General features: G+C 40.2%; 1 protein-coding gene across 1 annotated transcript in view; it reads right to left on the reverse strand.

The window, feature by feature from the left end:
• MTA1 (metastasis associated 1) overlaps positions 1 to 22,088 on the reverse strand; it is a gene marked incomplete at its 5' end in the record, with an annotated part of 61,905 nt that extends 39,817 nt beyond the window's left edge. The window contains 8 exons of the mRNA XM_009069294.1: positions 596 to 784; positions 2,219 to 2,318; positions 4,572 to 4,674; positions 6,249 to 6,366; positions 11,669 to 11,732; positions 11,900 to 12,026; positions 19,582 to 19,675; positions 22,021 to 22,088. Of these exons, the coding sequence (XP_009067542.1) occupies positions 596 to 784; positions 2,219 to 2,318; positions 4,572 to 4,674; positions 6,249 to 6,366; positions 11,669 to 11,732; positions 11,900 to 12,026; positions 19,582 to 19,675; positions 22,021 to 22,088 (863 nt within the window). The remainder of the gene's footprint in view (positions 1 to 595; positions 785 to 2,218; positions 2,319 to 4,571; positions 4,675 to 6,248; positions 6,367 to 11,668; positions 11,733 to 11,899; positions 12,027 to 19,581; positions 19,676 to 22,020) is intronic.
• Positions 22,089 to 23,239: the final 1,151 nt, after the last annotated feature.

A 23,239-nucleotide genomic window follows, 5' to 3' on the forward strand; every position in this document is an offset into this window, starting at 1 on the left:
AAGTCCCTCTGTCTAAAAGATTAGAGCAGGGGACAAGCAACACTGAAACTACTTGTTTTTTTCCAGAGGACTCAAACAGTGACACAGTGAAACTTGGCTCTCCTTACAGTGTGCCATTCAATCTGCAGGCTGAGCACCTAGGGTAGAGCTTTGGCCAAACTACAGGACACTTCCCTTGGATGGACAGGATTAAAAAATTTTCAAGAGGTCCTTTCTGAAATCACATTGTAAAAGTGACTACATTTTCATGTTTCAGAAGGCCCAGTACTTATTCTCCTTCAAACACAAATTAATCTGGAGCAGCTCAGCTGTCACAACACTTTCCTAAATCCTCCCTCGGCTGTAGTGAAGCAGATGATTCTAAATTAACGTCTCTAAAGGAAAAGCTATCATCTGTGATGTGAAATTCTGACTGTACAACAGGCTGTCATCAGTATGAGGTCTGCCTTTTCCCAATTTACAGCAAGACACATGCTCCAGTTCAAAGCCCTCTTCTTCAACACGACGAAAAACAACGCAGTTTAGACAAGCTGCAAACCAGCTCTGTCACTGATCAGAGCCAGTCGCCATGTGGGCCCTCATTTCATGTACTTACAAAATCTTGCTGAATGTCAGTGAAATCTTTGCCATATTTTTCTAGTGCTTCCTCGAAGAGGTTTGCCTCTGAAGCAGACCACTCCTCCATCTCATCTCTGCACAGGACCGGCCCACCTTGTGGTACAAGTGCAGAGATTGCCTTGGAAATGTCATAGACATTTTTGTGCAAAGTGTCCATAGCATGGAACTACATGGTTGCAAAAGAGAAAGAGAAATGTAAGGACAAGCACCCAGAGGGAAAAGTGCTTAACAGTGAAACAGCAAAGGCAAATTCTGCACTGAGATTTGAGGGTGCAGTATTCTATACCTAACACAAAGTTAGTAAAAACTTGTTCCAATCTCAGACTCACTGGAACTGTCAGTGTACAAGTCTAACATTCACTAACAATAGTGAGGCTTGGGGAACATGAGCTCTTGATTATCAATAATTCCTCCTCAGCTCCTCACAACACCTCCACTGCAGCGCTACTGTTAGGAAAATGCACAGATTAGACCCACTCCCCCCAAGACTCAGCAGCCCTGTTAGCCACCATCCACACGTGGGGCATGAAGATAGAGGTCCAAGGGCATGTTCTCTAAAAGACTTTGCCATGTGCTTTCTTAGTCAAATAATCCACAAAAAAAGCATATATGAAAAATATTTAAGAGCAGCAACACATGCAAACAGTTCACCCTAAGGGCAAGAAGGCCCAAAAAAATTCAAGTTAAGTCACACATCATAGCTGAGTAGGAAAAAAGAGTGACTCTCAGGAGCAATTACTCCTCCAAAAGCCAAGCTATGGCTGTCTGCAACTTGTGATTTACAAGGGCTGAGAACATGCTGCAAGGGAGGAATAGGTCTTAATAAATGAAAGCTTGGCTTTATTTCCCAATTTCTTCAGTTTTAATCAGGATGTTATTTGCATTTCATCATACCAGATCTGTGCACGTGCATAATTAACCTACAGTGTTCTATCCTAGAGTTTGCTCTTTACATGAGTTTACATTACTCCAGGTATGAAGCGAAGTTTTGATAACAGTTCTCTGCAGACTTCATAAATTTTATTCAAATTTTCACTGAACTTTCTCTAGCAGACAAGTTCAAGTTTTCCCTTTCCACGATCTAGTCAGCATCATTTATGTCACCACTTCTCAGGTGTCTGAAAATGGAGCTCATCAAAGAAAACAACAGAATCAACTGACATTCCTTATCTGACCAAAAGCTTTTCTCCCAGACAATCTTTCCCAAGGAAGCCAGTGACAGTCTGGAATTGGGGAAGCGATGAGGGATGGCATTCTGGCACTGTAACATTACAGACAGGCAGACAATCATTTGCATTCTTCTCAAGGCAGCTACCAAACCCATGCAAGAGATGGGTTGTCAAGCATGTAATCAGAATATTTTAATGAAACTAAGCAAAAAAAAAAAAATGCTCAGAATTATCTGTGATGGATCACTAGAGGCACAAGGCCAGAAAAAGTTACTTCATCTGTAACTAAAGGATTCCTTTACAAAGGCAGGGTCTGCTTCACAGCAGGCCACAATTACAATCCATCTGCCCCTCTCTCTTTGCCAACTGTTATTGCTGAGGTGTATGTTTTGCATTTCTCACAAACTTAAGGTCCCCTTAAAACATCTTACCAGCGTGATGTCCCTGGAGGCTGCTGCAGCACTCATGTGCAAACTTGGCTGTCTGACAGAACTACTGCAATCTAGTGCTCGGGCAAACGTACCAACAGACCTGAAAGAAATTAAACACAGCATTAACTTTGCATGCAAACCCAGCACAAATATAAACACCCAACCAACACTCTCTGAGATGAGCAGACTCCATTTCTCAGCAGCAAGATTACATGGTTTGACACACGTTCTGAGCCAGACACCGTTCTCTTCAGATGTGGTTTGTTATTATCAACACTTCACTTAGTTCATATGACCAAAGAGGCTTAGATATAGGAGGGGAAACAGAGAAAGACTCAAGGATCACCAACAGGGAGTTTTGAGCTAGTATCTTATCCCTTATCTCCCAACAAACTTAACATGCAACAGGAACTGAGCACAAGCAAGTTTTATAAATGGCAATAGTCTCTACTACACTTGCAAGAGCAGTGCTGCATCGTCCACAGGTACAGAGATGCCAAGACCAGTCAGGAAAAATGCAGTAATGATGCATTTTTTTAAAGTTTCAGTAAAATTAAAAACAATGGTTATTTTACAACTTAACATTGTATAACATACATTACGAAGCCTACGTAACACAGGAATTCTTGAACAGTTCACAACACCAGTCATTTCTGCATCTGAGGCCACTATCCCCATGTTTTTCATTTTATTCCTAAATAAATTAGTTGGAGAAACCTTTAACACAAACATTGGTTCTTGAAATTCCTACTCCCCTGCCTGCTTGCTATACCACATGGGCAAAACACTTCTGCTCTTGCACAGTGAACTGGAGCTGAACTCCTTCGAGCAACTACAACAACAAAATAAGGTGGGTTGAGTTTTTTCGCCCTTCACTCACATCACTTCCCCAAACTAGCTGAGCAGACAGAGGAACACACTAGTGCCAAGCAGTGCTCAGAGCAGGAAAGGTAAATGTTTAAGCAGTAATTGTCACCAAACATCTAATTTTGGCCAAAATCCAAGCAGCCTCCCCCATGCAATGTCTGTGGCGATTCACACTTCGCCCTCTCCCCAGGCTCCCAGTCACTATCCCCATCCCTGCTTCACACTCCCCCGTCCCCAGCTTCAGCTGAACTGATACTTTCTTCTGTATGTGTGTGAACTAATTATAAACTGGAACACTTCACTGATTCTGGACAGAAGCAATTTTTATTCCCATCTTTTCAGTGATTCTCATTACAAACAGTAAGGGGCAAACCCAGTGGGCAGCACTGAACAGCCAGGAGGAACCACTAAAACCAGCTTTGCCACCAGCAGCCTCCACAAGGTGGAAAACCCCATCACAAAGCAGCTCTACAGACACTTACCCATGGCAAAACCCATAAGGGAAAAGAACAAAAAAGGCTGACAGAAACCCATAGGAAAACCCATGAGGGAAAAGAACAAAAAAGGCTGACAGAACCACAGGTCATCTGTAAAGGCTTAACTCTGGTGTGCAGGGCTAAAGGCCTTGGCTGCCACCCGAGCCCTGTGATCCAAGGTCCACATCTAACAGCTACCTTGGCCAATGTGCAGAACTCTCCAGACTAGCAAACCAGACACTACTAGCAGCTTATAACTTTGCACATCCCTTTCCTAACCATATCCATTGATAACTACTAAAAACATCTAAAGGTGCAACTACCCATCTACTCAACACTTCCCTCCCACACAGTACTAAAAACTAACCTAAGAGAAACAGAATTTGGAGTGTTACCTTTTTATTTTTTTCCCCTAAATTATTCAGTCACCAATTGCTGTGAGAGCCTGAAGTTTAATATGGGCTTCTGTTTATATAAATTTGTACTAATTAATTAGCTCAGGAACCTTTTAGAAAGGAAAAGTTGATCAACAAAGATTGCTTTGGCCTTAAAAGAACACATTTCACCATCAGCACAGATTTGCAGGGTTTTACTTTATTGTACTTACCTTTTGGAATATAGGCATTAGAAAGCATTTACCAGAATTCTTAGCAAACTATTAATGGATGTTAAAATGTCACTGGATTTGAAACAGGCAGAAAATTGGCAGAGGAACTATCAAGTCTTCTGCACGCTGGCCAAAGTATTTGAAAAACCTCACCAATTACAGGATCGTTTTTACATGTCATTTGCTTTTCTTTTATGCAACTGATTAAGTTGTAAATCTGAGAAGCTGCTCCTAAACCCATGCAATTCCAAGGAAGGCATGTAAAACGTCCATCTTTCAAAATGGAGCAAGTGAATCAAGCAACCAAAATGGGCATTCATACTAATAAAGCAAAAAAGAACATAAAGTGCTGGGAAGAGTTACTAACACTTACTTCTCCAAAAGAGAGGTGAAAAGCTCTTACCGTGCTACCACCAGGAACTGGTCTATCTGCTTGTCTACTAGTGGGTTAAAGGCTTCCCAAACTTTTGTTTCAAGTTTTGACTGATCTCTTCCATCATCCTCACCTGGTTGAAAAACAAATCAGAAATGCTCAGTATGGCTCTTTTAAAAGAAAAGGACTTTGTAGATTATTTTTTTATCTCACAATAATGTCACCGTTAGCACATCTCAGTTACTCTGCCTGACAGGCCACTGTGAAAATTGCATTCACCTATTTGTCTGTGACAATTTCAGCTTGACAGACACAACAACACAGCTCGTCTGAATGGGGCAATCAGATTTTCAAAAACTGATTTCAAAGGACATGTCATGGGAAACAGAGTACATCCTCCTCCAAACTAGACAGTTTCTTTTCAGTCTTCTTCCCCACCTCCTCTCTCTTTCTCCTTTATCTTGCAGCAGCTCCAGAGAAACAGACACACACTGAACTGCTCTGAGCAGGCAAAGAGTAGCTGGTTCAACTCATGTCAGCTGCTTTTTAAGGGGGAAATCATGGCATCAAACACTCTTGTTGTTATTTCCCTGACTTTCTACAAACCAAAATAAGCTGGAAAAATACAGGAGCTACTGAGACTTTTCCTTCTTTCTGCTCCCTTTAAAACATCTGGAGATTATCCTTCTCTGAAGCTTCATGTTGGCCTGCTGAGGGAAGAGGATGCCTTTCAAATTAGTTCATGCTCACTTGGCTTGCCCAGCTGTTGAATAAATACCAGTTTCATAGACAAATTAAACAAGAATACTGACCAATTTGTTTGCCTATTCTGACATGAGACTCACAGTATCCGCAAAGCTCCTAAGCAAAGATGGAAACACCTCACTGCTTTCACATCTTGGCCCATCCAGGCCCATCCAACACAGATCACAGCCCTTGCTCTCCTGGGAGAAGCATAGCGACAGACCTTTCCCTATGCATCAGATGGGGCTCATGAAGGGGCAACTGGGTGCCCACATTCCCCATCCCTCTCAGTTTTCCCACCCAGTTTTGGATCTGTAGGGTAGTGCAGAGACAAATCTGAAGTTAGTGCTGCTACTACTCCCTTTCCCTTTGGTCTGGGTCCTCCTGGTCCTACCACTCCACGACACAGTGGGGGCAGGCTGAGGTCTCACCACACACTCCAGCCAGCAAATTCTTCATCTTGCCTGTTCTGCAGGTGAGAAGTCCAGGCTGGCAGCCAACACTGGGGATGAGGAGAGGGCTCCAGGGAAAAGGCACCCAGCAATAATGGGCAAATTGATGAGGGCAGACAGCATTTAATTGGCAGTAATTTGGGAGGGGCTCTTACAGGGAAGTGAGGCTTGATTAAAAACACAAAAGGTTTTACAGACGTGATGGAAATTTGTGTTTCCCATGGAAATTCTGAAATCTCTTAATAAAAACTGTGCAAGCTCTAAGAGAGCCCATTAATTCAATTTATTTCAACAACTTTTATGATTTGGACAAATGCCCAGTTAAAGACCAGTTTGAAACAGAACTAATTGCCTGCAGTGGGCAAAAACCTCAGTCACCAACAAACCTGGCCATCATATGCATGGCCTGGCAGTGGAAACCTTCAGCTCCCACACCTAGGCAGGCTGCACACATAGGAGTTGCCACACTTAATGTGGACCTGTGACAATTTAAATAAATTACAGAAATTACCCTCTTTTAGTAAGTCTGTTATATCTGCCTGGTATCTGTTTCCGACTCGAATCTCTCCTTTATCAGCCAGCAGAGTCTTTTGTTGAGGATCATATACTAGTGAATAAAAGAAGAAATCCTAAAAATAAAACAAGAACAAAAAGGTAAACAGTGTTATTAGCTTTTACGTTCAGCTTTGTGAACAAAGCTTTTACATTTTAAGTCTTGTTTTATTACCTATATATAAATTTTAAAATTGGGTGAACAAATAATAAATGAACCACCAGTTTTAAAACCCCATTTAAATGCTGCCACTTTCTTCTACATTCCAAGTGTAACAGCTCTCCTCACCAGCAGCCCTTCCCTTAACAGAACAGTCTCTCAAACTGAAGTGAACAAAGCTCCCCTTGCACGAGAAATACAGGTACAAACTGAAGCATAGCTTCAGAGTGTTACAATCACACCAATGCAACCCCATAGAGACAAGAAACCCCAGACAATCCCTGTGGCCTTAGCTGGGATTTTCCAGTCTGTCTGTGTCTCTCTCATGCTGGAAACCTCTAAGTTGGACACAACACTATAGATGTGGTCTCACAAGTGATGAGGTGAGGAGATGAATCCCTTCCCTCCACCTGCTGCCTACACTCCTGCTAATATAGACCAGGATGTGCTCAGTTTTCCTTGTCACAAGGATATACCACTGAGTAACTTCTTGCCTGCCACCACCTAAGCTTAATTCACTATGTTTCCTCCGCTCTTTATTGGGAGAGGGGCAGCAGATTTGGCAGCAGCAGTAACTAGCTGCAGGTGGCAATACATTAATTTGTTGCTTTTGTTCAAGTAGATGAGGAAGAAAAGGCTAAAATAGCTGTTTGGCTTCCATTACCTGGGTGTGGAAATTAAAGCAAGAAGGCATACCAGAACGAGAACATTCTGCCAGGGCAGAGAAAGAAAACAGCCAAAATTTTAACTACTTAGAACTACACAGTATAAGTAATTAAACCTTTCTGCATGGATAAGTACTTAGCTATAGCTATTGAATGACATAATGGAGACCAGGTATGCTCCATCAAAATATAGTGTGGGATACTGGGCAGGATTAGAGCTCTGGGAGGGCACGGAATAACAGACCATTCATAACCTCTGTCCACAGCAACATCGTCACCAGGAAAGAGAAGTGTTTCTGAACAGGAACAGGATGTGTGATGAGCCATTTTTCACATCTGAGATCTCTGGCTCATTTTCCCTCTCCCCATATTTCTATGTCACTAGCAGGGACCCTGTTTAAATACATCTCATTTCATGTTCACCTCATTTTCCCTTTCCCTATCTTTGTATGTGTCAACAGCATGCAACGAAAATTAGGACAAAACCAGCATCGGTTTCAAGCCCTGTTCATCTTCACGAAGAGGTGGCAAAGGAAAAGAGAGTCTCCCAATCTGTCACACAAAGCCCCAAAAAAGAATTGCTGTAAGTTTTCACAGTAAAATGGCAGGAAATTTGGAAGGGAATTGAACTTGAGCAGGAAGGGTTGTCTGTAGTTGGGTTTAGTGTGGAGGGATTTGGTTGCATCCTGAATGAATTATACTTTTGACAAAATTGATTCCAACTCCCACAGGCACCAGGGTCAAGTTACATCAACCTACCAACAGAAGGGAGCTTCAGAGTATATAAAAACTCATTTATAATATTATAGCTACGTAAAGGAATCTGAGTCTTTTGCTCTCTAACATACACAAAGTTCAAGATATTACAATATTTGGGAATGTATTATGGCATAAATAACACACAGGAAAAGCTTTTGTCTCACAGGTTTCCATGTTATAAATACAGTGTTCTATTTGTTCCAGCTCCAAAATACCTAACTGCAGGACAAAGCATATTCAGTGCAACATTAATGCTTTTCAGGCATGTTGCCCAGCAAATACACAACCCAAACACTGCAAATAACACAGTGGGCCTCAAGGAAGGCCAATTCTACAGGCAGGTTCTTTCCTCAGTCTTTCTTGGCCAGGAAAAGTCATGCATTGTGGAGGAGTTTTCTCCCATGGTATTTGTCTCTTACATGCCCTATTGCTTCTTTTGTATTGGTTATCACAAAGATTTTCTCTACAAAATAAACCCCATCCTTCTCTACCAGTCTCAGGTCATCCTTTTGTATCTTGTCCACTTTTGTTTCAAATCAAACACATTCAGTGAAAGAATTAAAAGCCTCTGGTCTCTTCTCCCTAACCAGAGCCTCCTCAGCAGAGGAAAGATGGAAGTTTGGGGGCCCAAGTATGAATACAACAGAGACTGTAATCCTCAGAGGTAATGCAACACCACCATCATCTTCCCCCATAGACATGAAATTCATTCTTGCAAAATGGAGTGGGATTTCTGAGCACATTAATAAATGTCATCTTAGTGCCAATGCAAACTAGAGTCTATGAAACAAACCAGATTCTTGTGTACTCTGAAGCATGTGTGAACTCTTGATCACCACTATGTGATAAGAATAATTTTTCAGAGGGGTTTTACAAGAGTAATGTTCACAACAAAATAACATGGCTCTTCAAAATCCTTCGTGCTCATTTGAGCTGTCAAAACTGTGTGTGCTGAGTTCACAGCAGTCAAGAAAAAGAAGGGTTTTCTCTTTTAATTTCAATCCCAGAAACACCCAACACATTTGGAAAAATTAACATGACCTGCCAAGAGTTAAAATTGAGTCATGACTTTCTACTTCTCCCAACTGTCAGACAGATACATATGCTCAGAGCTTCCCTACCCAAGCCCCTAAGCTACCCATAGCCAAGAACCAAAGCCACTAAGGAAATGCAGAAGAACTGGAAAAAGAAAACAGGCCCAAAGTAAAAGCATAGCACAGAAATAAGGGTTAGTTCATTACAGCTTGCAAACTCACGCTCATGTATTTCATATATTTTAACTAGAGAACATTTTATTTTTAGGGGGGTACCAAAAGGAACAGAAATGCCAGACATCTGCTCAGCAGGCAAATTCACACAAGCCTCTGGATATATCCAGGCAGAGCAGTAAAATAGTTGGTATATATGAAATAGTTTCCTGCATAATAGGGAAATCTAGTGCTTTTGCCATGATTGGCTATGCCCTTCTCTTGATCTCCATGGGCATTCAGTATCTACAGAAAATTCAGGTTTTCCAGTTGCCTTTTTACCCCCCTCTTTTTTCTGATTCCTCAGTCTTGCTACAAACCTAATTTTATCAGGCACAGTAAAAAAAGTCAGTGCTGGTCCCCTTCAGCCTGCTTTACAAATGTAACAAGGCAGTCTTCCTGAGGAAGATGACAAGGAGAGGGTGGAAAGAGGAAAACAGAGATAGCACAAATGTAATTTTGCTATGCCTACTATCTCCCTAAAAATTTCTATCTGCATATTTAACCTGCTTTCAAGGCAGACAGCCTTGGGCTGAAAGCCTACTTTTACTGGTCACAACATTCAAGAAATCAAATGACAGATACCCTAGAATTGCTCAGGCTTTATTGACAGAAGCCATGTTAAAAAACCCAACCAAACCAACCCTGAAACATTTTGAAAGGAAAAGAGTGGATTAAGAACAGGAGGTGTGGGGAAAGAAGAACCAGTTCAAAACAATACCATCCAGTGTTAGGAATTCATCAGGCAACAACTATCTCCTTTCTTAATCTCCTTACCCTCCATCCAAGCACATTTGTGTTCCTGAGCTTTTAATTTCTTTACCATCTGTCCAAGCTAGTTTGCAACACAGCAAAATGCCATGCTAAGTGACAGGACACATTCAGGGAACTCTCTCATTCTGTGAAATCTCTAAGTGCCTGCTCAGTATTAAAAATAACCCACATCACTCATCTTGCATTTTGAGAGCTCAAAAGGATGAAAAAAAAATAAATATCTTTGTGCCTACATCTGCACCTCAGCAGCTGCACGATTAGGGGAAAGCAACTCCTTTCTGTTTCAGCACACCTACCTGTAACATCAGTGATAACAAACACGTGTTGGGAGCAGCTGAGAACAAACATTACTTAAAAGTTGGGTACTAGAAAGTCTAAACCAATTTCAGTTTGATTAACTTTTGCTTTCCAACTGGCATATCCTGGGCTGCTAGCTGGTTACACGCACTGCTGAATGCAACGTGCCTTGTTTGATGTGCTGCCATTTGGCAGCCTTCAGCAGCCCCAACATTTTTTTGGTTTCACATTCCAAAGAGAAACTATTTAATCCCTGTGCTTTGTTTAAAATTCTCTTAAACTAAAGTATCAGATTAAAACTAATCTTATTCTTAAATAAATACTAAGGAAAGCTAAAAAAGCATTTAAAAAGAAAGCCCCAGCTATGAGAGAGACTATAGCATGCTCCTTGCAAAAAATGACCTGTTTTCTCCTTGTTTGTTGAAGGCCAGTAATGATCATTACTTTACATGTTTTAGTTAAAAGATTTCCTCTCTTGTGTAACATTTTCATGTTTTTGAATGCAAATAATTTGCTTGCAGATGTATTCAAATAATAATATACTGAAGTTCTTTGCTAATCTCCCAAAGTAACTCTCCCAGATGTCAAATTCCAAGACTGTCTAACCCAGCTGGCGGCCAGAGGTCTAGCCACAATTAAAGGTATATATATCTGTATTTTTCGTTAAAAAACAGTAATTTTTAAAATCACAAAACACCTGAAGAAGTAAACACCAATATTTATATTCTCAATGGTGATTAACTGCGCAAGACAATTCAGTTTCAAGAGTCTGGTTTGAGGTACCCTTAAATAAGCAGGCTGAGTAAATTTCTGCAGGACTCAGATGTCACCTGACAAACAGTTTTTCAAGGATTTAAGTGTCTGTGGTGGCACATGAAGGACTACAGGTAAGTACTTTGAGCAGTGAACTCGAAGAAAAGGAAACTAAGCTCCTCAGAAATCTGAGGCAAGATCAAGCTTAAAGCATATTAACATAAATCTGTATGATTTCAGGATAAGGTAAACATATAGACACAGCTGGTTGGCTTTTAAGATGAGACTAGATGTGGCACTTAGTGCCATGGTCTACTAACCACAGTAGGGTTGGACTTGATGACCTTGGAGGTCTTTTCCAACCAGGCAGATTCTATGATTCCCTTCTACAGTTACTGCATTTTCCAACCTGTCTTGGCCAGGGCATCAGCCTCCAGATTTGAACACTCAGCCTGCCATGCTGATGAGCAAGTTGAACTCTCTTTACCAAACGAGAGGCAGCTTACTGTCACAGGCATATAAACACCAGGTCTGGTCCCTAGATCCATGAAGTTTTATAGCAGAATGAGAATTGTACAGAACCTAAAGCTTCCCATTGTCAATGCACAGTACGTGTAGGAATGAAAGGACCTCACTCTTTTCAGAAAACTTGCACAAAGGCACCAATCCTAAATTGTGCCAGATTAAAGTGTTCAAGCTTTACAATGCACAAAATGGTTCCTACCTCCCGTTCCAGATACGATTTAAGGGATTCTGTCTCATTTAACAGAGTAACGCTGCATTTGCCTCTAAAAAAAGAGAAACACATCTTATGAACAAACATCTTAAATGCTCATGTGATTCACAGGATGGCATTACTGAAGTTGTAACACAGAACTTGATCTTAATTGAAGAATACTTGAATAATAACAATGCTATTTGATCTCGGAATAAAATGGAAGAAAACAGTCATTACCTAATGTGTGTGGCTGGCAGAGATTCCAGCTGTCGTGAGAGAAACAACTCACGATGTCGAAGCTGATGCTTCTGTTTCTCTGGTAAATCAACCATTTCTGGATTTTCCATCTCTTCTTCCATTTCTCCTAGTTATAGAGAGACAACATACATCATCAAAAACAGGGCAAGTATCAATTCGAGCCAAACAATAAACATTAATCGGATCAGATCTAACTTCATCTGAATACTCACATTTCAGCCAACTGAACAATTACAGAATCAGTACAGATCCTTGAAATTATGCCTGTGAAGAACTGTATGTAATCACCACCAGGATCAAATCATCTCAGGTACACACAGGTCACACTGGCTCACCAAGCTGAAAGTCACACAGATCTGCTACCAACAGAGACACTCTGAAGAGAGCAAGCTGATCTTGGAGACCATCACTGCACTGCTAGATCCATCAGGTAGAAGCTGACACTTGATGAGTGAAGCAGTAAAAGTGAAGTCCTTCCTCCTTGCCAGGCAGCTATCTTAGACCCTACTTTTCTCTTTCAGGACATCACACTGTCCCATCCTGACCTTCAACAGCTCCTGCAGGAAAAGCTCGCTGAAAAGGATAGTTTATTTAAATGGTGCACTTTATCCTCCTCATCCCAACAACAGCCACGAGTTGAACTGAAATGTGACCAAGTGCCCAGGGCCAGACTTGCCACCTGCCCTACCCTACTACACCACACACATTCAACTACAACACTCCTGCATTCATCAGCCAGGCCCCACCATCCCGAGCTTTGAGCTATCCAATCTCCATCCAACCAGTTCTCAAACAGATGCCAAAGAAAACACATGAAATCACATCCACACCAATACACAACTGATCCAAAACACCTCCAGGCATCTCCCCGGTACAAAATACATTGTTAGCATGTTTTGTGTTCATTAGCCAGTACGCTGTCAGCTACACAAGACAAAGCTGTAAAAGGCAAAATACTAAAACAGAAATTCAGACAAAGCTGTGAAGACCCTCCATGATGAAGGACTGAGAAAGAAAAGATCATACTTTTTCTTTGTGAAGAAATTAAGGCAGTTACTGTATTTTGCAAAACCATGGGAAAGGTTTCCCAGATTGTAGTAGAATGAGCTGTAAAGCCTCATACATGAATTGTAAAACTCCAATTTTACAGCAGCATTACTCCCAAAGAGCAGACTTATGCCAGCAGCTTAATTCAACACTTGTTGCCAAGAAACATTTCTAGTCAGAAACACATACAGGCACAGTTATGATTTATATACCCTTAAGATTAGTTAACTATAATCCTCATAGCTATCCCCAAAATAAAGCAAACAGAAAGGAGAGCTCTCCATTTTCTAAAACAGTAAAATTGTATTTTGTTTTAAACAGGCTACCATTATGCCAAAGGAGGTGACAAAAAATTATGTACCCTGAAGGTTCCCCAATTTATCGCTGTTTTACTGTCCTGAAAAAAAGACCTGTGGCTTATTTGCCCTTCGGGTAGGTTGCTCCAGCAAGGAAGGGAAAAAATTGCAGCATAATTAAACCAGACTGCAACATACAATAGCTGTTACACCACATGAGCATACAGCAGAATGCACTTAGGTTTTAGTATTTTCCTAGGAACTAGAACACCAAATTTACATTTCTGCCACAGTTTCATGGGTCTGTAATTTATTTACTGAAGTGAATTCTGGTTTAGTTCAAAAATAATATTGTGGCTGCTATCCTACCCTATAAATACACCAGCAGCAACCTACCAACAAGCCAGCAAGTTCCAAGCTCACTGGCCTAAAACCTGAAGGATGCACAAATGAAAAGGCATTGATGCCTGTGCTTGCAACAGCTTTTGGAGAACGACAGCAGTGCACTGTGTAATGCAAGAAAAATACCATAAGGAGCAACCTAAAATACTTAATATCTGCAGTATATTTGATAGCCTAGAGCTTTTAAAAATTACATTTTTCTAAAAAGTGTGTCAACCCCTGTGTGCCAATCAAATCTACAAACACAAGGAAAGCATCCAGCACAGCCAAGCTAATCTCAGGAACTGCAGCCCTTCAGGTAGGCTCACCTTCCAACTAGTGTTTTATTTATGTGCCTAGCTTTTGTAATAAAATATGAGAGGTGGGAAGTACACATATTCTTATGCCAGCTCTGCTATGCACAGCCATTCAAAATCAAAAGGCACAATACATTTTTGCTTTAAAATAGACATTTCCACACGTAACAAACAACTCCACAAATACACACAGAGGTAAAACTGTCACAGTTCCCAAAGAGAGAGGTAGAAATATTCCAAGAAATAACAAACAAACAAATCTACACAAGCATCTTCCCTCCTTTTTCACAGCCATAACTTAGTGGTGAGAAGAATTAACCTAGCAAATAGGTTTGGAATCAAGGGAAGGAGGAGAGAATAGAGGACTGGATTTGGGACATGAACCTCTGTCTCATTCAAGTCACGCAAAAGCAGCTTTGACAAAAACTAATAGCACCTCACAGCCCACCACCACCACCTCACTGCCTCTGGACAGACAGCACAGGCTTAAGTCAGACTAAGAACCACAACAGGGTTCACACCTCTGTGTTTCACCTTCCTACAGCTCACCCACTCATGCTGGAAGAGGACTCCATCCTCAAGAATGGTGGCTCTGAGAAATTAGTACCATAATATTAACACGAGAAAAGAAATATACATGCATAAAATATCCAAGAAGTCTTTTGAGAAAGACTTGCCTGCTTTTTTTCCAGTACTGCAGAGTAAGTGGTATGGGAATACAGGAGGTGCAGTGTATTGGGACTTCAGTGCTCTCATAAAGCCTTACTTCAAAATTAATCTCTCTGCTTGATGGATGTGCTTGTGCAGCTTTGAAACTAAACATTTAATCTTAACACAAATAGTAATATATCAGCTATGCAGAAGTAGCCAGTGGAATGCTGCAAGGAGTGTATTAGATTGAGTATTATTTGATATTTGATGACAGAATCATTACTAGCACATTAACAAAGCTTGAAGATGACTTATATTGGGAACAAGAGACAGGCAGATTGGGCACAAACAGCAAGGCTCATGTGAAAGACAACATATATGGGGAAAATAATTAGAAAGAGTAAACTTTGAGTTGGCAGAAGAAACCCAAGAGACAGTGATAGCAATTTAAAATGACTGGGTGTGTGAGATGTGAAATTAAACATCAATATTTGCCAGACACTAGAAAGAATAGCAATTTGCTATAGATCAGATTGGACTCCCTGCAACATCAGAGGCAGAAAGCAGCAGCCCTTTCCCTGCACTCTGGGTGTCACACAACTAGCTCCATGGCAGAATCCAGAAATGCACAGAGGCAAATGAGATACAGAAATTAGGTTTAGAGAGCATATCAGGTTGTTCAGCTTGGGAGACAGTCTGCAGCAGCAGAAGAATTAGCTAGGATGGTTGTCACTAACAAAATAATGTAAAATAAAATGGGGCCAAAACATTGGAAACACAATGAAGCCAGTGCTAGTGACCTGCACAACAGTTCCTGCAGCAGCAAAGGAACCTTAAACTCTTGGTGCTTTAACAGCTCAACTAAGGAGCTTGGAAGGACATTATAGAGGTGTTACATTTGAATAAATGAACAATACAACACCACAGTCCTTCTTCCAGGTTCAGTTTCAAACAGTTGGTATGAAGCCTCAAACTTATTTGTCTTCGCCAAAAACCAAATATTGATTTGTGGCTACAGAAAATATGGTTAAAATTTAAACAAATAGAAATTCTTCTACCTTGACACTTCAGAAGGAGTTTGTCACATTACCAAGACATCCCACTAGGATCCCTGCCACAAATTGCTTTTGATCATGTTCTGCAGCCACGGCCATTATTACAGATAACAAACAGATATTATTTTGCACACTTGTCATATCTTCCCTCACTGCATCACTCCCAAAGAGAAAAACCACAGTTTCCTCCTCTCAGTAGCAACAGAGCCAAAGTGTCATTAGTGGATATATGAATTTGACTCCTCTTAAATGTGCATGTTTGGTGTTGGAAGAAAACAGAGAAGGGGAATAAAATAGAAGAGAGAAAAACAAGAAAAGCTTGTTTGTGAAGCTATTATAAAACTTCATTTAGATTGGTGTTATCTTACATGTAAAAGAAAAAACAGGTCTCAATAAATTCCTTATCTGTTTAGGCACACAGGTATCAGGGACTGAACAAGCAATGACACCTCACTGCTGCAAGACATTTATTTGAAGAAGCTTTGACACTTGCAAACCATGCTATCATGAGTGCCTGGCACACAGACATGAGCTGCTGAAAACTAACCATAAACCTGCCAAACCAGCCAGCACTAACCACTCAGATCTCCAGCCACTACCAACTGGTCACTCTTTGCTTTACAAATCAGGACAAATGTTTGTATCACGTGAAAACTATGGTCCTAAGGCAAACCACAAGTATCTGGAGATGGATGTGGGTGGATCATTAGAAGAGAGGATGGGAGGTTGTGTTCCTGCTGCTGGAAATATTTACTTAATGACAATAAACTATACAATGCATCATAAAGAGAAAATCCCTCATGACAACACCCAACATTAGCTTGAGGAGTAAAGGATCTTTTTCACTTCTCTCCCATCAAGTCCTGCCTGCAATCTTGTTTGCATACAGTGTCTATCTTAAACCACAACAAAGTCTCTGAGCAAGACCACTGAACAGTTTCCTATTGGTGAAGCAGGTTCATTTCAGAGACAGGTGGACAATTCCCTAGAATAATTTGTGAGGTGATTAAAGAGGCTTATGAATAAAGAGCACTAACGATGTATGGAAGACATTATAAGGCTGAAAGATTTATAGGACAGCTCAGACAAGCTTTATATCATATGATTAAAATAGTAAGACCACAGATTAAATCCCAGAATCAGGTTGCATACGTCAGGTACTAATTTACAGACCCCAGCTACAGAATAAGGTGCTTCCAACCCATTTCTCTGTATATAGTCATGAGAAAAAACAACATCTCAGACTTGCCTGTTTCAGATATCTGATGGATCATACAAGCTAAAGTGTTGTGGTTTTTTTTTTTTAAACTTCAAAACATTCATTTCACAATCACATCTCTTTCCTTCATTTATTGGAAGTGTAAAAAATACAGTAAAATAGCCACAAAATTTTTCTATTCATGTTCTGGCTGTATCTTCCCATTACTTGGCTCTCTCCCTGCACTGATCTCAACAGTAGGTCTGAAATAAAGGCATCTTAAACAGAAGACTGTGTGAATCCAGAAATGTCTGCAGTCAGAAAGCTCCATTAATCAGCTGAACAAAGGCAGTTAAAAGATCAGCGATGCAGATACGTACATCCACTGCAAATGCATCAAAATGAGGCAACAGGAGACTTTATGGAAATGAATTCCAAGTCAGTGACAGTGTGGAATATCTGTACTAGAATCTTAACATCCACTAAATTTAATTTCATTATATCATGCAGGATGTAGAAATTTTTTTTTTTCAGAGGAAAGAATTAATGGCTGTCCAAAAGCTTAATTTTACTCTCTTCTCCCTCCTTAAGAAGAATGAAAACCACACAACAGCACATGTATCTAAATAAATGGAAGTCATTTAGTAGCAATTTTATTCTGCACCAGAAAAACATGCTGGAGAAAATGTTAGTTACTAATGAAATTTACCCTAAGAGGCAGCCCCAGTTGTCTCTGGTGGCTCTATTAATAGGACTGTGCTATAGAAGAATATGAACATGAAGAATGAATTATTTGTTTGCATTAAAAAACCACTTGCATTCCTTATCACAAAGAGAAATTAGCCTTTGCAGGTTCAAAGAGCATTTATATGGCTTCAAATATTTTTCATTTTCAGTCTCAGACATGCATTTCTGTGAATCCTTCCTACCTGCTTCCTCTACTAAATCTAGTGAAGTGAGACACAGTTGAAGGAATCAATAGTCATGTTGTTTATGGTGAAGCTATTAAGCTTCAGTATTCTCAGATAAAATGACTACTGCTGCACTGAAGAGATATCAAAAAAGCTTTGCCTGCTCCCACCAATCTGCAACACAGCCAAACCTCATCTCAATGGCACATGACCTTTTATTTTTCAAGCTATGGTTGCAAGGGAGGGAATATTTGGGCTCAAATCTGTAACAGAAAATACTCAAATTTATCAACAATGGGCTAGTTTTGCTGCATTTTTTTCCACAGTGGCATTACAGCAGTGAGAAAGCAGCAAGATATTATATGCACTGTTAAAACTGAATATCTGATTTAATCAATCCCCACACAGGAACACTGTAGATCTGTATTACATATACATTACTCTATTCATACACACACACCAAGCAGCACATTAAAAGACAATGATGCTTGCCAGCCAAATCGTAATTCTGACATGCCCATATCTGATTGCTTCTCTTTCATTTATGTATGTGCCCAGAATTATAAAGATTCATATGGCTGTCCATGCTTTTTTCTAAATTTTAAGCATTCTGAGCTGCTACATCTCACACTCTCCATCGTTTACAAGAAAAAACAGTTTAGTAACTCCACCTACTTAGCCTTTTTCTCCCTTTCAATATGTTTATTTTGGTAACTGTTTTGTTAGCACTCTGTCCATCACCTTGCAAGGATGGGACAAGAGGGATGTGGCAGAGGAAGGTGTAATAAGCCTAAATGTAATCCTCACTGGCAATTGGAATGGAGTCGAACAGGCTGGAAGCACCTCAGGTAAAGTGCCCAACAATCATGGAATATGTTGCTCTATTTTAAAACTGCTTCTGTAATTGAAAGAGAACTGCAATGCTCAATTTTTGTTTAGAAATTAGCTTCCATATCTACTCAGATAGGTATCTCACAAGCCTCTGATCTACCTGGGAGAGGAGAACATACCAACATTTGTAAAACAAAACAAGCAAACAACAAACCAAGAAATTGGTTACACACTGCATACATGCAAGGGAGGCTGATGCAAGGTCACATGAACAACCCACAATACACACACACACAAAAAAAAATAATCTCATTTTCAAGTCTCCTCTCAGCACAGACTTTCTTTTGCCTAACAAAAGAACCTGAAATATTCAAAATATGGATAGGAGATCCAAAAATTCTCTGCTGGCAAAGTGTATTTACTGAACATGTTCAGACAAAACCTATGTCACCACAATAAAAATATTGTTAATACTGAAATTTCAAGAGAAATCCTGCTAGTCAGGTTTCAAGCTGGCCATGTTCCAGGTCGGTTTCCTATGATCAGTCTATGTGATTTACTCATAAAGAATGTTTGAGGGGTTTTTTATACTCTACAAACCAAACCAAATAATTGCTGAGAATTAACACGAGACAGGGAGAATACTTCCTCTCATCCCAAAAATAATCACTTCTGTGGAGCAAATATTCAGCTTCACTGAAAACTTCTGTCTTGTACCCACCATAATCAAGCCACACAAAAATGAGATTTTAAAAGGTTTAAGGAAAGGGGAAAGAAAAAAAAATAATAAAAGGAGGGGTCAGGTAGAAAGGCAGAAAAGTCAGTCAAGCGAGTCATGCAAATTGCTGAAGATGAATGCAGAAAAAAACCATTTAAGCATAGCAATCCTCATATTTAAATCAAAACATCCAAGCTCAATCCAAGTTGGACAATTTGGTGTAGATGCAATTTAATCTGAACACAAACAAGCTTACTTGCATGTTTGTCTGCCAATACAATAAGTGTACTCGATATGTCTCTTCTTCTGTAGAAACACACCACCTTTGCTTCCACGTTGCCATTGGCAGTCTGAAACAGGGAACAAAAGAGAAGTTGAACACTAATGAGGAGCAGAACTGCACACACCGAACTAGAAACTTCATAAATAACTTGGAATTTTGCACAGGAGTTATACAGCATCTACTTTTAGCAGCTCCAGCTGAACAAGTTCCCTAACATACAAACTCCAGGGTGATCCATTCCAGGGAAGGGAAATTCCAGGTGGTTTGGCCCTGCCCTCCTAATTGTTTCTGTCGGATCACCATTTTTAACAGCTACAGCTGTTTCAAGGGGTGAAGAAAAACACACTTACCTGCAGTTACAACATATTAACAAGCCACTTTCCTACTTTTGAGGTGATGCCTACATTAAGCAGAATTCCAAGGCATCTTTAAAATCCTAATAAAAAAACTGTGAAATATAACAGGATTCAGATTTAGGCTGTTTTCCAAACTCTGCAGGGCAGTAGGGAAGCAAGAGAGAATGCAGCCATTATTACCTTCACAAAAGAAAACATGAGAGATTTTCTCTCTCTGACAGCACTGGTGAGCTAAACAATGACCCAACACACAAAAAGAGTCATCCTGAAAGGAGAACCAAGGAAGCTGCACCAGGCAATAAACTCTACAGTGGTGATAATGTTTTAAAAAAAGTGGATTTCTGAACAAGCATTTTCTTAAAACTCTTAAAATAATGGCACATGCTGAACTGTGAAACTGGCTTTTTACAAACCCCAAGGGAAATACACCTACTGGTTTGTAACAGCCCCAGCCAATTTACTATCTGTAGACTAAATCAAGTCATGAAAATATAACTTAAGAGCTGTATCCTCCTACTGAAGTGGCTTTGAACACCGTAATTAAGGCAAACAGTTTAAGAAACTAGAAGACTAAGATACAAATTCCCTGCTGAGAAGTCTCCAAAAAGGGTAGTGGACCAGCAACGGAAACAAAATTTAAATTGATGTACACACTTAGGTTTCTAAGATGTGAATGGAGGAAAAGTTTCAACTTTTATAATACAAATTTTACTAACACAAAGGGGGAAAAAAAAGTCAGATAACACATACGTGTACAAGTATTTCCCTTGCAGACTAATAGCTCTTGGTACAGAGCCTGCAGAATTTCTACCCTTTTCTGTTAATTGATTCCAAACTTTTACATTTTGAGGAACTACAATACAAAGGCAGGACCCATCTTGTTAAACACAGACAGCTACAATGTAACTGCATCTGATTTATTTAATTGCCCAGGTTTCATTTACACTCGGTGAAAAAAGGCAGTATAAGACAGAGGATTCATTTCAACCCTGAAGACCCATTTCAAAGACTAGGACAGGGAAATTGCAACTCAAGCAAGAGTTGCACCAAGATGGGAGATCCAGGCTGAAAGTACATTTTTTTAAAGACTGCAGAGGAAAAATAAGAAGAGAAAAAAATACTTTCTAGGAAAGTGATCAACAAATCTGCACCCAGTGATGGAGGGAATACAGCTAGTGATACCTCATGGCTATGGATCCACTGGGAACATTTTAAAGACTCACTCATGCTTCTCTAAGGGAAGAGAGACACAGTATTTCTGCAAAAGTCCTCAAATAAAAAGGCTACAATGATGTCCCAGCATTGAGATTCTTTGTTTGTCATTAAATTAATACATTTTCTCTTACAAGTAACTGGTTTAGAACTACATGCTTTTTCACCACTGGTGGCTGAAGAAAAATACCTCATTTTAGTCACCTAATTAAATTCAAACCCAAACCAGCAATGTTACATTCCTTCTGTACAGGCTGCAATGGACATGCTGGTATTAAACCTGAGCAAGTGGCATGACTAGGACACAGACAATGATTTCAGGACAGTCTTCCCTCCCCAATTAGGTAAAATTTCAGCACTGAGAGCTTCAGCTGGCTTCCCACATACAACCCATCATGCTTCCCCTTTTAGATCCATTGAAAGGGAAATTTGGCAGATGAAATGATACACTGGCCCAAAGGACAATCCACAAAGTCTGAGGAAGCAGATAATGGCTGCAAAGCTTGAGCATGAGTCTCCCCCAAGAAAGATCATAGTAAAGCTCTCCATCCTCTAGGCAAATTGTTACACTACCTTTATATCCCATGACCTTGGCACAGAAAAAAGAATTGCAGAAATCTCCTGCCCTACAGGTGGGCATAATCACCTCAAGTATGACCTGCCTCAGTCCTTTCATACCAGAGAACAAAAGATCTTAAAGCATTCCAGAAAATTATCAGAGAACAAAAGTATTTTTAAGCTTCTAATTACCAGAGAACTGTTATAGAATTGTTTTGATTTTAATCAAATCAAACAGATCATAAATTCAATTAACTTCAAAGACTTGATGCAAAAAAATGTTTACCTTATTGAGCTCTTCTATTCTTCGTATCAAATAGGGGTTACTTGAAGAGTTTTCGAAGTAGACATAATCTGACAAAAAAGAAAAAATACACTTTAAAATATGAACTGCTAAAAATCAAATAAAAACCACTATCAGCCTGGAAAGCAAAGCATATCATTTTCCCTCTCTTTCTGACCAGATTATTTCCATTTTGACCACACTGTTGTCTTTACTTGCTTTCTCTTCATATCAAAATCCAGCCACTTCTCACCAGCAATATGTGATCTTTCTCTTCCCCTCCAGCCCAGTTTGCCCACACTGCCCATTTGCTTAGAACACAAATAGTTAATTCTGTCTCTCTTTTCTTTATCTCTGATTCTCAGTCTTTTGCACCTATATGATCGTGGAATGCCCTCAACACAGACCATAAGTGGCCAAACTGGTCAGCAATACTTGTATTTGCAAGCAGGATAAACATCCAAAGTTCCAGGAAGAAAACAAGTTCTCTACCCGAGGTAGTGCCTGCAAAAAAAATAAATAAAATCACAGGAACATCCAGGGGTGCCATATAAATTATTTGGTATTATTGAGCTCCAAGCTTGAACACTCCTTTTCACAGGTAAGGAAACAGATGCTCAGGAGTCCTGCATGGATTTGGCCTTTTTCTCCCAGAAGCCTGAAGTGAGGCAAAGAGAAGGCTGAATCCAGCTCCCTGCTGACAAGGTGATGACCTTGCATACAGATCTGACAACAATTCCTTAGGAGACTACCTAAGACGATTTCCTTCCAGATTCCCCAGTTCATTTGTGTTTGGAGCAAAGCATCCATAGCCCCTGGGCAGCCTCAGGTAATCTTTTGCAATGCCTACATTAGCATGATGCTCCAGGATGAATGGGAGTTTGGCGTTGCTTAGCTATCCCTCTGCAAAGAGGTTAACTACTGTTCGCCTCCATCTCCCTGAAATGCTTGTCAAAAGGGCTGTGGGAAGCTGAGGTACTGTTACCTGCTCTCCGGCCCAGAGAAAGACAGACACACACACAACAAAGACCTCTGTTTCTGTAAAGCTGCACCAGCAGAGTTATCTCCAGGGTGGCCAGGGAGAGACCAGAGCATTCACCCATCACATCCTACAGCAGCCCTTCCAATTCCCCGTGTAACACTACTCAAACTCCAGACACTGATCTTTCCAGACTACTGTTTATAGTTCCTGTTATCTGTAGGTCTCCCTGGAGTTACACCA

The sequence above is a fragment of the Acanthisitta chloris genome, unplaced genomic scaffold (genome assembly GCF_000695815.1).
Source record: "Acanthisitta chloris isolate BGI_N310 unplaced genomic scaffold, ASM69581v1 scaffold22742, whole genome shotgun sequence".
In the NCBI taxonomy this organism is placed as follows: domain Eukaryota; kingdom Metazoa; phylum Chordata; class Aves; order Passeriformes; family Acanthisittidae; genus Acanthisitta; species Acanthisitta chloris.